Source organism: Artemia franciscana, chromosome 4, assembly GCF_032884065.1.
Source record: "Artemia franciscana chromosome 4, ASM3288406v1, whole genome shotgun sequence".
Taxonomy (NCBI): domain Eukaryota; kingdom Metazoa; phylum Arthropoda; class Branchiopoda; order Anostraca; family Artemiidae; genus Artemia; species Artemia franciscana.
Genome location: NC_088866.1, coordinates 50,402,215 through 50,416,358, shown reverse-complemented (window position 1 = coordinate 50,416,358; position 14,144 = coordinate 50,402,215). Strand labels below are relative to the sequence as shown.

Below are 14,144 nucleotides of genomic sequence, written 5' to 3'. Positions count from 1 at the left end.
GGCCCTGGAAATCCAGACGAATTCATAAAAATCAAGCCCAATCCAAAGAAATCAAGAGATCAATATGTAGAAATCTAGAACAAACCCATAGAAATAATGACCAGCTCATAGAAATCCAGATCAAGTTATAACCAAAACAAGCGTGTCTCCCCAGATACCCGCAGGTGACCTGTTTTAATAGCTAGAAAAGCAATATGGGTCATGTGGGTATTTCATGCAAACTCACACCGATTTTACGGATTCAGCCTTTTTCTTACATTCTAGTAGGGGTTAGATTTGAGGACTGTACCACGCGCGGCGGAACCTAAGCCTAACTTACACATGGTGGGTCAGGGTAAGTTAGTTTAGATGACGTGCCTCTGTACCTTGTAGCATATGCTCATAGGTATGCTCATTTAAGATTGCCTCTAATATAAGTGTAAAATTCTGTGTATTGAAGTGGAAAAGAAAGACTTTTGAACGTATAGAAAGGTGTTCTATATTCTAGCCATAATGATACTCTCATTATGGTTTGACTACTGATAGCCCGTTCAAGTTTCAATAGATCAAAATACTCTATTAGTAAGAAATGTGCTAAGATCATGCGCAGTAATATCTGATAACAATCTTGAAAGCATTTTTCAACAAGCATGTGCACTTTAAATGCAAGCAATTTCTAGTAATCGATTTTACCCCTACATGTCAGTTATTGCAACCATATGATAACCTGCAATCCATTTAATGTTAAGTGAGACAGGGAATTCTCCGATTGAGAAACATTTTAGCACGTAGATAGCATTACCTGGATCAAAATACTAGAAAGTTTTTTCCTAGTCCAACTGGTTACCACTCCATTCCATTGAAGGGAATTCCTTTCAAATCCTAATGTAGACATAAAATCTTCGGAATATAAAGGTTCTTTGAGACAAATCGTCTTGAAAGAACATAAAACCTCAAAAAGAAAAAAAACACATTGAAAGAAAAAACCTCTTGAAAGAAAAGGGTCTCTCTTATAGTATTTTGTAACATCCCACGTGTTTGTCCTCCTCAGTTAAAAGCGTTGATTCCCCATGGGCCCTGAAGAAGCAAGTCAAATTAGAACACGTCATTTTAAAAGATGATAAAAATTCCCTACTTTGAAAGAACTAAAGAAATCATGAAGAAAAACGTCTTGAAGAAAAATTTCTTTGAGTGTCTCAAAAATTTCCCGGAAAAAATTCCTTAATTTAACTCCCCAGCGTGACTAGTTGACTCTAACATGTCCTAATAAGCAATAATAAAAAAACTAGGACGCAACAGCTGAACCCTATTGCGTAACAAAAAAAAGTAAACTTCCAATTAGATAATATGCACCAGTATCTTATAGAAAACATTTCCATTGTCGTAACATGTGCCTGAGTCTTGTCCTGAAAAAATCGCCGCTAAACCTTCTTCGTCATCTTAAGTCATTAGGAGAAGAAAAGAGTATGGCTATGGGTCTCACAGAGTCCAAGGAGTGGTCACTACTAGTGTGTCAATAAGCCCAAGAGATAGAAGTCAAACATCTTTGATTGTACACTAGTTGATGACTAGTGATAATAATTGATGGTACTGTTACCAGAGTATCTATTACAGATGATTTTTAGTACCGATATAACGCCTGACAGCCCTAGTGTTGGATAACTACGCCTTGAAGAACTATAATACATCTAACTAATAGTCCACTACTTAGTAATCAAATATAATTACTAATATTCTAATTAATAGCCATAATTAATGCGAGTTTTAGTTCATCCTCATCATTTAATATTTATTAATAATGCTTCAAACAGCTATGCAATAATGCAGCTCATTAAAGCACGGCAACACAGCTAATGATCCTCTAGTTAATAATCATACACCTAATTAATATTCTAATTAATGATATTAATTAACGTGAGTCCTAATTCATTGTAGATAATTTACCCTCACCAAAAAGTCCTATAACAGCTTACATAACTGATAATACAGCTAAAAAATAATCCTTTCAAACATTGGGCGACAAGTTTGCTACTTGTTCCTGTAAAAACACCCAGCAACTGAAACGTCGATTCGACGCCCTATGCACCAGCAATGGCTCTGGCGGATCTTTATCCTTTTTTTTTTTTTTTTCAAACATTAATTATGTCAAATCCTAATTGATATTCTAATTATCAATTAAAAATAAGGTATTGAATGGTCCTCATATTTTCCGATCATGGGTCAACTGTTTTGCGTAGACTTTAAAAATTCCTTATTTTCAACAAAATTACGCAGAGGCGCGCTACTCGGATGAACAGTTTGGGTTCAAAAAGCATTCAGGACGACAACACATTCACAGCATTATCATGGATCTCCATGTAGATGCACATAGGATTGGAAATCTTCTCACCCTAAGAGCTGCCGATGTTTGGAGAATCTTTGATTTTGGCATCAGTGGCCACATTCTGGCTACGAGGCGCAAGGGACGCTGTTTACCTACGTGTAGCTTGTGTGCAATATGCACTTCTAAATCATGGCCGTCGTCAACATTGAGTAATTATAAAATAAACAATGGTCATAATTTTCATTTGAAAACAAATTTAACTTTTTGAAGATCACCTCTTAGAGATTAAAGAAGAAGAAATTGGATTTTTGTTTAACGCTGAAGTGATAGAAAAAGGGAAGTTCCCTGGGAATTCAAGCTAATCATTGCACGAAAGACAGTTCTCATAACTGGTTCCTCAGAGCAAAAAATCGGAGTGAAGTAACAAAAATCGCTTTCGTTTCAGTTTATTCTAGTATTTTCATCTGTGAAATGGACATAAAATATTACAATTGTTCCAAAGCAAACATTTTGTAGTATGATTTGGTCGGAAAACTAGCACAAATTGTCTCATAGCGTTGGCAACACTGCTTCCGAGTATTGACTGAAGAACGGCTTTGGTAGATAGTCAAACAGTTAGTGGTAACGAACTGTAGTAAGGAGCGATCCGGCTCAATAGTAACCAAAACTCTAAAAAATTGAATTTTGATATAAATAGCTATATCAAAAGAATCGCATTTTAATGCTGATTTTAAATATATAAGTTTCATCTAGTTTAGTCTTAGCCATCAAAAGTTACGAGCCTGAGAAATTTTGCCTTATTTAGGAAAATAGGGGGAAACACCCCCTAAAAGTTTTAGAATCTTAACGAAAATGACACCATCAGATTCAGCGTATCAGAGAACCCTACTGCAGAAGTCTCAAGCTCCTATCTACAAAAATGTGGAATTTTGCATTTTTTGCCAGAAGACAAATCACGGGTGCGTGTTTATTTGTTTGTTTTTTCGTTTGTTTTTTTTCCCCAGGGGTCATCGTATCGACCAAGTGGTCCTAGAATGTCGCAAGAGGGCTCATTCTAACGGAAATGAAAATTTCTAGTGCCCTTTTTAAGTGACCAAAAAAATTGGAGGGCATCTAGGCCCCCTCCCACGCTCATTTTTCCCCAAAGTCAACGGATCAAAATTTTGAGATAGTCATTTTGTTTGGCATAGTCGAAAATCTTAATAATTATGTTTTTGGGGATGACTTACTCCCCCACAGTCCCTGGGGGAGGGGTTGAAAGTTACAAACTTCAACCAGTGTTTACATATAATAACGGTTATTGGGAAGTGTACAGACGTTTTCAGGGGAATTTTTTTGGTTTTGGGGGTAGGGTTGAGGGAGGGGGCTATGTGGGAGGATCTTTCCTTGGAGAAATATGCCATGGGGGAAAAAATTCAATGAAAAGGGCGCAGGATTTTCTAGCATTACTATAAAAAAAAACAATGAAAAAATAAACATGAAAACGTTTTTTCAAATGAAAGTAAGGAATAGCATTGAAATTTAAAACAAACAGAGATTATTACGCATATGTAGGGTTCTAAAAATACTTTAGCATAAAGAGCGAGGTATTTAGGAGGAGATAAATACCTCGCTCTTTATGCTAAAATATTTTTAGTGATTTCAACTATTTATTCTACGGCCTATTTGATTCAGGGGTCATTTTTTAGAATTGGAACAAAACTTACGATTTAGTGTAAAGAGCGAGGTATTAACGAGGGTACAAACCCCCTCGTACACATAATAAAAATATAAGAATATAAAAGTTTGTTACGTAACTTAATTCTTAAGTTACGTATATTTTTTACTAATAAAAACGTTCGTTGAATATTAAAAGTTCTAGTAGCCTTTTTAAGTAACCGAAAAATTGGAGGGCAGCTAGGCCTCCTTCCCCACCCCTTATTTCTCAAAATCGTCTGATCAAAACTAAGAGAAAGCCATTTAGCCAAAAAAAAATTAATATACTAATTTCATTTCAATAATTTATGTGCGGAGAGCCAAAATCAAACATGCATTAATTCAAAAACGTTCAGAAATTAAATAAAAAAAACTAGTTTTTTTAACTGAAAGTAAGGAGCGACATTAAAACTTAAAACGAACAGAAATTACTCCGTATATGAAATGGGTTGTCCCCTCCGCAGTCCCACGCTCTTTACGCTAAAGTTTTTAGTTGTTTTAAAAAGTAGAATTGTGGCAAAGAGTCAAACTTTACCGTAAAGAGCGTGGGACTGCGGAGGGGACAACCCATTTCATATACGGAGTAATTTCTGTTCGTTTTAAGTTTTAATGTCGCTCCTTACTTTCAGTTAAAAAACCTAGTTTTTTTTATTTAATAAATATAAAGAGTAGTGTTTTATCCCTAATGATGTTTCTAACCATTTTGGAATAATGACAGTATTTGAAGTTAATGGATTTACACGTAGGTTTCCTAGAACTGATAATAGATTTTATATTAGTAAGACCTTCTTTTTTTTTTTATTCTTGAGTAGTTATCAAATAAATAAAAAACAAGTTTTTTGAAATGAAAGTAAGGAGCGACATTAAAACTTAAAACGAACAGAAATTACTCCGTATACGAAAGGGGCTTTTCCCCTCAACACCCCGCTCCTTACGCTAAAGTTATTTTATGGTTCTAAAAAGTAGAGTTGCGAGAAATAATCAAACTTTAGCGCAAGGAGCGGGGTGTCGAGGAGGAAAAGCCCCTTTCATATACGGAGTAATTTCTGTTCGTTTTAAGTTTTAATGTCGCTCCTTACTTTCATTTCAAAAAACTTGTTTTTTTATTTAATTTCTGAAAGTTTTTGAATTAATACATGTCTGATTTTGGCTCTCCGTACATAAATTATTAAAATGAAATTTGCATATTAATTCTTTTTTTGGCTAAATGGCTTTCTCTTAGTTTTGATCAGACGATTTTGAGAAATAAGGGGTGGGGAAGGAGTCCTAGTCGCCCTCCAATTTTTCGGTTACTTAAAAAGGCAACTAGATTTTTTAATTTTCAACGAACGTTTTTATTAGTAAAAAAAAATACGTAGCTTAAGAATTAACTTACGTAACAAACTTTTATATTCTTATATTTTTGATTATATATATATGAGAGGGTTGGTCCCCTTGTTAATACCTTGCTCTTCACACTAAATCTTGTTTTGTCTCAATTCTTTAAGAATGACCCCTCAATCAGAAAGGCCGTAGAATAAATAGTTGAAATTACTTAAAAAAATTTTAAGCATAAAGAGCGAAGTATTTTTCTCCTCCTAAATACCTCGCTCTTTATGCTAAAGTATTCTTAGAACCCCTCATATGCGTAATAATCTCTGTTCGTTTTAAGTTTTAATGCTTCTCCTTACTTTCAATTGAAAAAACTTTTTAATGTTTGTATTTTCATTGTTTTTTTTATAGTAATGCTAGAAAGTCCTTTTCATTGAATTTCTCTTCCCCCATGAAATATTCCTCCAAGGAATGATCCTCCCATATAGCCCCCTCCCCTGAACCCCACACCCAAACCAAAAAAATCACCCTGATAACGTCGGTACACTTCGCAGTAACTATTACTGTATGTAAACATTGGTCAAAGTTTGTAATTTGCAGCCCCTCCCCCAGGGACTGTGGGGTGTAAGTCATCCCCAAAGACATAGTTATTAAAGTTTTCGAGTATGCGGAACAAAATGGCTATCTCAAAATTTTGATCCGTTGACTTTGGGAAAAAAATGAGCGTGGGAGGGGGCCTAGGTGCCCTCCAATTTTTTGGTCACTTAAAAAGGGCGCTAGAACTCTTTATTTCCGTTATAATGAGCCCTCTTGCAACACTCTAGAACAACTTGGTCGATACGATGACCCCCGGGGAAAAAAAACAACAAAAAAACAAATAAACACGCACCCGTGATTTGTCTTCTGGCAAAAAATACGAAATTCCACAGTTTTGTAGATTGGACCTTGAAATTTTTTCTATAGGGTTCTCTGATACGTTGAATACGATGGTGCGATTTTCTCAGGCTCGTAACTTTTGATGACAAAGACTAAATTTGATGAAACTTATATATTTAAAATTAACATAAAAATCTAATTCTTTTGATATATCTTTTAGCATCGAAATTCTGTTTTTTAGAGTTTCGTTTACTATTGAGCCGGGTCGCTTCTTACTACAGTTCGTTACCACGAACTGTTTGATTTTACGTCTTTTTAAAAGCTATATCATTGGTAACTGAAAATAAATGACTTTTTGAAGGAAGAATATCTGAAATAAAAACTTATTCTAGATATTAGAAATAAGCCAAGGAAACCCTGGATAACGCCAAGTTTAGTAAATTCAGTTAATCAAAGATATTCCCTTTATACGTTGAGTGTGTTAACTGGTAGTGAGAGCGATAGTACAGTGTATAAGTATTATAATATTGCTTTCAATAAACCCCTGAGGAAGGCTAAAAGGGAATATTACTTTAAAGAATTTATAATACAGCAAAGACCTGGATAACAATCAAGTCAGTAATTGGAAATAATGCTAGTAAGCCACCACATTTAAATCAGCTGAATGACCCAGGTCAACTTGCCAAAGGAATGGCTGCCCATTTTTTTAATATAGGTTGTAAAATGCAAAATTTGAATGAAGTCTATCCTGAGGGACTTTTAAACAGTTTTTGGACCTTTTAAGTAATATGAGCATTTGGCTTACAAAGGTGACTGATCAAGAAGTGACTGACATAGCGTCTTCAATTAAGAGCACTGCTGCAGGATCTGATTATATTGAGGATAGTGAAATCAATTTTGCCATTTTTTTGGATTTTTTTCTTATCTGGTTATTGGTTGTTATAAAGAAGGTTGATTCCCAAGTGCCTTTAAAAGAGCAAAACTTGTACCATTATTCAAAGAGGCAGACCCAAAAGATTTTGGTAATTATAGACCTATCTTACTACTAACGACTTTTCTAGAAGTGATGCAGAAATTAATATTAGTGAGAGTTGGAGTTTTCTTTTAATCAGTTTGGTTTTCTTAAAGGCTATTCTACTGAGGATGCTATCCACTTCCTTACTACAACAGTAAATGATGGCCTTGATGATAAATTTAAAGTTGTTTCACTGTTTTTAGACACATTAAAGGCGTTAGATACTTGTGAATACTTGATTTTACTAAAGAAACTAGAAAATGGAGGCATTCTCGGGGTTGTGCAGCAGCTTTTTGGTTCTTTTCTTAAAGATTGAGTTTTGTTTTTGTAAAATTGGTGGTCCATCAGTAGATCATAAAGTAAGATTTTGAGTTCCACAGGGGTCCCCCTTAGGACCACAATTGTTTGATATGTAAGTGACATATACCTAGCACTTGGTGGTCTGTATTTTGAAGTTGGAAGGGTTCAATGACACAGGGACCCTAATCAAGCTTTATTGCTTTTTACGGATGATACATGTCTTATGGTGGCAGCAATAACAGAAAGTGAATTACTAACTGTGACAAAAGATAGTATGTCGAGGATAGAAAAGTGGATGAAGGTTAACCAAAGGAATTAAATGTTGAATCTTACCGTATTGAGCGTGTACCGTCTGTGAAATATCTTGGAGTACTAGTAGATGAGACTCTTAGTCTCTCAAAGTACACACAATGTATATGATCGAAAATTGCTCAGAATGTAGGGATTCTGAGGAAGTTTACATATTTGTTTTTCCAGTTAATGTATATAGTTTGATATTTTTGTGCTGTTCACCGCCATTCGATTTATTGTTGTTCGGTGTGGTCATCTATTTTATCAAACACATTTGAAGCCATTACATGCTCTCCAAAATTCAGCCATACGGGTTCTTATTAATTTTGACAATCGTATATCAGTCAGAAATAGTTATAAAAAAGAAAATAATACTTTACCAGTTTCAGGCTTTTTTAATTTTTATAAGACTCTGTTTATGGTTGATATATTGCATAAAATGCACCTGACTGTTTGATTTGTGTTTTTGAGAGAAATCAGCCTGAATATGAGACAAGGAATTCGTCACCAATTAGAAACCAATTAAAAGGCCTACAAGGTCTTCATTTTCAATTCGCCATGTTCCTCTTTCTGTATGGGAGTCCCTTCATTATAATATAGTTCAAGAGGCTGATAGGCCGACATTTCGTGCGTTGCTTAGGGACCATTGTTTCGGTACAGCCATAAGGCTTTTTGGTATTTTTTTTGTGTATTGTTTCTTGTGTTTTTAAAAACGAATTCTTTCACTCTAGAAAAAATAATCAGACTTGAAGACATTTGGCTAGTTTTCAAAAGATTTCTTCTAAATTCTAAAGATTTAACTTTATATTTGTTTTTAGATTTGTGAAAAAATAGGTGTGGAGAACTGGCTAATCGAGAAACCGTATCCAGAAGACGTGGGTCCGTATGCGTATTCACAAGAAGGGGATTGGGTGGGTTACGATGACGAAGATATGGTGGCCCGTAAAGTGAGTTAAACATTGTTTTACAATGCTAATTTATTCATCTTTATTCAATTATCAGTATCTTTTAGTTGTTTTGTTTTATTTCACTTTTGTATGGTATTTACAGAATTTAATAGATTAAAATATAGATGGAAAAACGGGTACAATATTAAATAAAGGAGTGGAACAAAAAAAAAAACGTTAAAAAACTTTGAATAATAAAAAACTGAATATTTCGACTCCACGTCCAGGAGTCTTTAACCACGGACAAGAAACGAATAGGAAAAAAATTCCTAAGATAAATTAAAACACAACTGATAAAGAAAAACAAAAAACAGAAGCAAATGAATAAAACTTACATCTTAATAAATTCCAAATATCACTGCAATTACTGCAAATAAGCAACACGGAATGACTAAAGCTGCGGATTGTCTCTGGTATAATTCCAGTTTTGAAATGACATTTAGTAAAAAAGAAATACAATATTCAGTTTTATTCATTATGTATTTCGGTCCACTTTGTCAAAATAGTTTCCATTTATATCCATATAATATTTTCTTTTGTCATTTCCATTATGGGGGCCGACAGGAGTGTGGAAGGGTAGGGGGGCAATGGCCCCCTGGAAATTTTTGGACTATAAAGTAATTATAAGGAAACCAAAGGAAAGGAGCTGAATAAGAAAAAACCATGGAAAAAATATGTGCTGCCCTATTGTTGGCTGCCTCCCAATAGGTTTTTACCCCTTAATATGGAAAACATAAGTTCTAATCTGTGACTGAGTGACCCCTTTCCAGTTTTTACGAAAATTTTCTTATATGATACGGTTGGAGCAAAAACATTCATAGTAGTAAATAACTATCTATGTCAATAACAAAAGTATAAGAGCCTAACTATTGGTAACATTAAATCAAAGAATCAGCTTTTTTGGTGATCCTAAATATGTGTTTGTTTATATTTAATTAGTCCAGCTATTAGTACGCAAGAAAGTTCATATACTTATAGAAAACACAAGGAAAACAACTTAATAAGGGTAATCTCGGTAAAAATATGCTTTCAACTTTGCTTGCATTGCAATAGTACCCATGAGCTGACCTATGAAGTCACTATAATCAGAAATGTTTCTCCTGAACAGAATGCTGGGAATTTTCGTATTCTCCCTCTGAACGGATGAGTTTTTTTTTATTATCATCTTTTTTTCCAAGAGTGATTGTATTTATCAAGTTGTCACTTTGAAAGAGATTTAATTTTTTCCAGTTATGAAGTATAAAGCCGTCGAATATATTGGTTTTTGGTATTCAAACTTGATTAAAAATATTGAATTAAAAATGTTATCTTTTCCTTAATTTTAGATTTAATGTTTTACTTTTGACAAACTACTTTGTCAGGGCTTTACTTTTTGTCAGCAATTAAGTCTAAATGCATAAAATATTTTGGTGTTTGATAACCAAGCTCAAAACTGTCAATATTGCCAAAAAAAAAAAAAAAAAAAAAAAAAAAAAAAAAAAAAAAAAAAAAAAAAAAAAAAAAAAAAAAATATTTGTCCCACGCTTCGGCATTGCTCAGGAGAACTGAATGTTGGGATTTCATATCTTAGTTTTTGTAAGTAGGCTATTTTTTGTTTTTTTTGTAATTAATATTTTTTTTCATTTTTATATACTTTTACTTTAATTGACATACTTTTTCCATTACCATTAGAAAAATGTTTCTCTCTAAGCTTCATTAAAATATAAACAAGTTTTTTTAACTTAAAGTAAAGACCAACATTAAAACTTAAAACAAACAGAAATTATTACGAATATGAAAATGCCTGCCCCCCTCCTCAACACCTTGCTCTTCACGCTACAATTTTTCGGTACTTAAAAAAAAGTTACTAACTGTTCTAATTAAACGGCCCTTGTGTTTCAGGAGTTGTTTTTGATAAATTGGAAAAAAAATTTAATTTTATCATTAAGAGCGAGGTGTTGAACAGGGGAACCCACCTCATATACATAATAATTTTGTTTGTTTGAAGTTTTAATGTTGGTCCTTACTTCCAGTTGAAAAAACTTGTTTTTTTAGATTTAATTTCTGATCGTTCTTTAAATAGCGCCAGGATACGTGGCTCCACTTCCACGGAAAAATACCCCTCCCCTACGAAATATCTTCTGGGCAGTTCAATCCAGGTGAAAATTTACCCCGGATACTCTTAAAATCTTCACACCTGAAATTGAATCGGTAAAGAGAAAGCAAGACATACAAAGAAATTTCGTATTGGAATTCTGGCAAATTCACTCAGTGTAAAACTTCCCTTGAAAAGCTCACCCCCTGTAAACTTCCCTCTCCATGGAAAATATTCCCCGTACAAAATCCTCCCAGCAGAAACTTCATCCGCCCCTCCCAGCCGAGAAATGCTATCTCAAAAACTTGATCGGAGGATTTTGGGAAAAAAGTGATGTGGGAGGGGACCTATTTGCCCTTCATTTTTTTGGTCACTGGAAAGGGGCACTATTTATTTTCATTTACGTTAGAATGAGCCCTTTCTAGAAGTTATAGGCCCACTGGGTTGATCTGATCACTCCTGAAAAAAAAACCCAACAAAACAAAGAAACAAATTAACACGCATCCGTTATCTTTCTTCTGGCAAAAAGCTATAAAATTCCACGTTTTTGTCGATATGAGCTTAAAACCTCTGCAGGAGGGTTACTTGATACGCTGAATTCGATGGTGTGATTTTCATTAAAGTTCTATGACTTCAAGTGGGTCTTTTCTCCTTTTATCGAAAATCAGACAGATATTCTCAGGCTCGTAGTGTTTGATAGGTATGACTAAATTTAATGAAACATATATATTTGGAAGCAGCATATTAAGCCAATCCTGTTGATATATCTATTGGTATCAAAATTCTGTTTTTAAGTATTGGCTACTATTGAGCCGGGTCACTCCTTACAGTTTTTTCACCGTTACCAAAAGTATTGAATTCATAAATTTTATAGTTTCATTATATGTAATTAAACAAATATAAAAGGTTTTTCAAATGAAGTAAGGAGCAAGTTTAGACCTTAAACAAATATAAGTTACTCTGTTTATAAGGGGGACTGCCCCCTTCTCAACACCTTTCTCATTAAACAAAAGTTTCTTAGTACTTTGAAAAATCTTACCTTTCTTTCCAATTGCAAATTTTCTTAAATTAAAAAAAAGCCGAAAATCACTTTAAGGAGTTAGGAGCTAAAGAGGAAACAGCCGCCTTCATGTAAAGAAAAATCTGTTGAAATATGTTTAAAATCTGTTCCTTACTTTCATATGAAAAGCTCTTTTTTATTTAATTTCTGACTGTTTTCCAAATCATCCTGGCTCAACCAAGATACAATTTGAGGTACCGGTCCCTTAAATCCCTGATTAACTGTTTTTAATTGTGTCAATCAGTAATTGCACGTTGATTAGAACCATCCTACGTTTAAATTCGGAATATTAATTTAGGATAAAATTTGAATGTACTAAAAAAATTGGCAGTGAGTAGTAATTTTGGTAAAAATTCCTTGTTAATATAGCCTAATTACTAAAGAATTTCAGTTTGATGAAAAGAGTATTGTAGTTAGTCTGGATGGAAATTCTGTGAGACTTTTGATCTTCGACGTAACTGAAGCCATCACAACCTATACAAGATCATTATCTTATCGATGAATATATTACATACATTTCTTTAAACAAATTAAAGTACTTCACAGAAATAGAAAAAGAAAATAACACAGTTTAAAATTGCTGAAAACCAAGTTACTAGCAGTATTTGCCATCCTAAAGAAGTTTCCTGGCGGAACTGATGATGACCTGCCTTGTCTTTTCCACCTCTCTGCTGGTAGAAATGTAAATGTAACATTTTAGCTGCATAGAGAAGCAATTTAATTTATTCCTACTCCCGCCCTACCTCTTTCAACATTTAACTGAAACCTCATGAAGCGTAAGCAGTTTGTCCATTAAAATGTCCTTTTTAGGAATCTACCTCACCCTTAACGTAAACAATTACCCTCTTTCATAATGGCTGATACGCAAATACAATCACCGATCACCTCACCCTCTCTCATCACAGCTGATACGCAATTACAATCACCAAAAGTAGCCTAAATTCATTACAAATAAAGCGAATCAACAGTTGAATCCAGTACTGCCACCGTGAGGCATTACTTCTTTTGCAAATGGGAAGCCTAAAATATAGTGATTGATAGCTATTGATGCTGGTGCCCCAAAATTTGTAGAAAACAACACTTTCCTCTGTACTAGTCTGTATGGTCGATCTAAAAAAGAACTTTAAATTTACGTTTAAATGAGCTTCCTCCCAATTACCTTGGACCTTCGGTTTGATACAATAACCCCTGGAAAAACAAAGAAAAAACAAACAAGCATGAATCGACGATGTTTCTTCTAAAAAAAGGAAAATTCCACATGGCAGGGTTCTCTGATATGATCTATCTAGTAAAGGGATTTTAATAATAAACTGAAAGAAATTTATATATTTACAATCAGCATAAAAAGCCAATACTGTCGGTGTAGCAATTGTCAGACGTCAAATGTTAGACGATTGTCAAAAAATTTTTTCATAAAGGACAATTTAAAAAAGACTACTCAAAAGTTATCTCAATTTGAACAATTCAATGAATGACCCCAGGCTGTATCCAGGAGAAGGGTTAGGGGTTTTGACCCCTCCTGCTAAATGTTTGTCCGAGTCGTAAAAACGTAATAAAAATGCATTAAAATACTTGTTCAATGTGTTTTTAAGGTTTTTGTACCCTCCTTCCCTGAAAAATAGCCCCTCTATAATCAAAAATCCTGGGTATGGCCTTGGTGTGACTTTCTATAAGAAAGTGCATGTCATACACTGAGTGGAATGCTCATTCCGCAATCTGCATTTTCAGGCAAACTACGTCTTGGAAGAAGACTTGGGAGGTATCATGTTTTGGTCACTGGAGACAGACGATTTCCGAGGAGTGTGCACAGGAAAACAGTACCCTCTCTTGGAGGCAGGGAAGGAAGCTATAATCCAAGGCCTGAAGCGGCAAGAAGGTGGAAAGAGCAGTACAGGATTAAAAAAAAGTCCCAAAGTTCCTTCTAACAACGCAGTCAGGTACAGTGTTATTCACGTTGGGTTAATTCGCCCAATTAGGCTAATAAAATTTCCATTTTTCCACTAGTGTATATGTATATTTTCGAGCTATATTTTCTTAGTCATTTACTACTTTTAAATTATACTTACTTTAAACATCAGGAGCCATGAAAAAAGCCTAAGGGGAGAGTTATAAATAAAAATCCATATATTTCTCATGAGAATATCGTGGAGTGAGAGGCAAATCTGGCTTAAGACGTTATTAGGATTAAGGACTGAATTAAAAATCTAGTAATTGTGGGCATCAAGCAATGGTTAATTGTTGAAAAAGCTTAGACGGATAGTCCGATTGAGTGA

General features: G+C 34.3%; 1 protein-coding gene across 2 annotated transcripts in view; it reads left to right on the top strand.

Annotated features, from left to right (window-relative positions):
• Nucleotides 1–14,144, top strand: part of LOC136026547 (uncharacterized) — a 118,872-nt gene that overhangs the window by 67,609 nt on the left and 37,119 nt on the right. For both annotated transcript variants that reach the window (XM_065703233.1, XM_065703232.1), the window contains exons 8-9: nucleotides 8,609–8,737; nucleotides 13,600–13,808. In XM_065703233.1, the coding sequence (XP_065559305.1) occupies nucleotides 8,609–8,737; nucleotides 13,600–13,808 (338 nt within the window). The remainder of the gene's footprint in view (nucleotides 1–8,608; nucleotides 8,738–13,599; nucleotides 13,809–14,144) is intronic.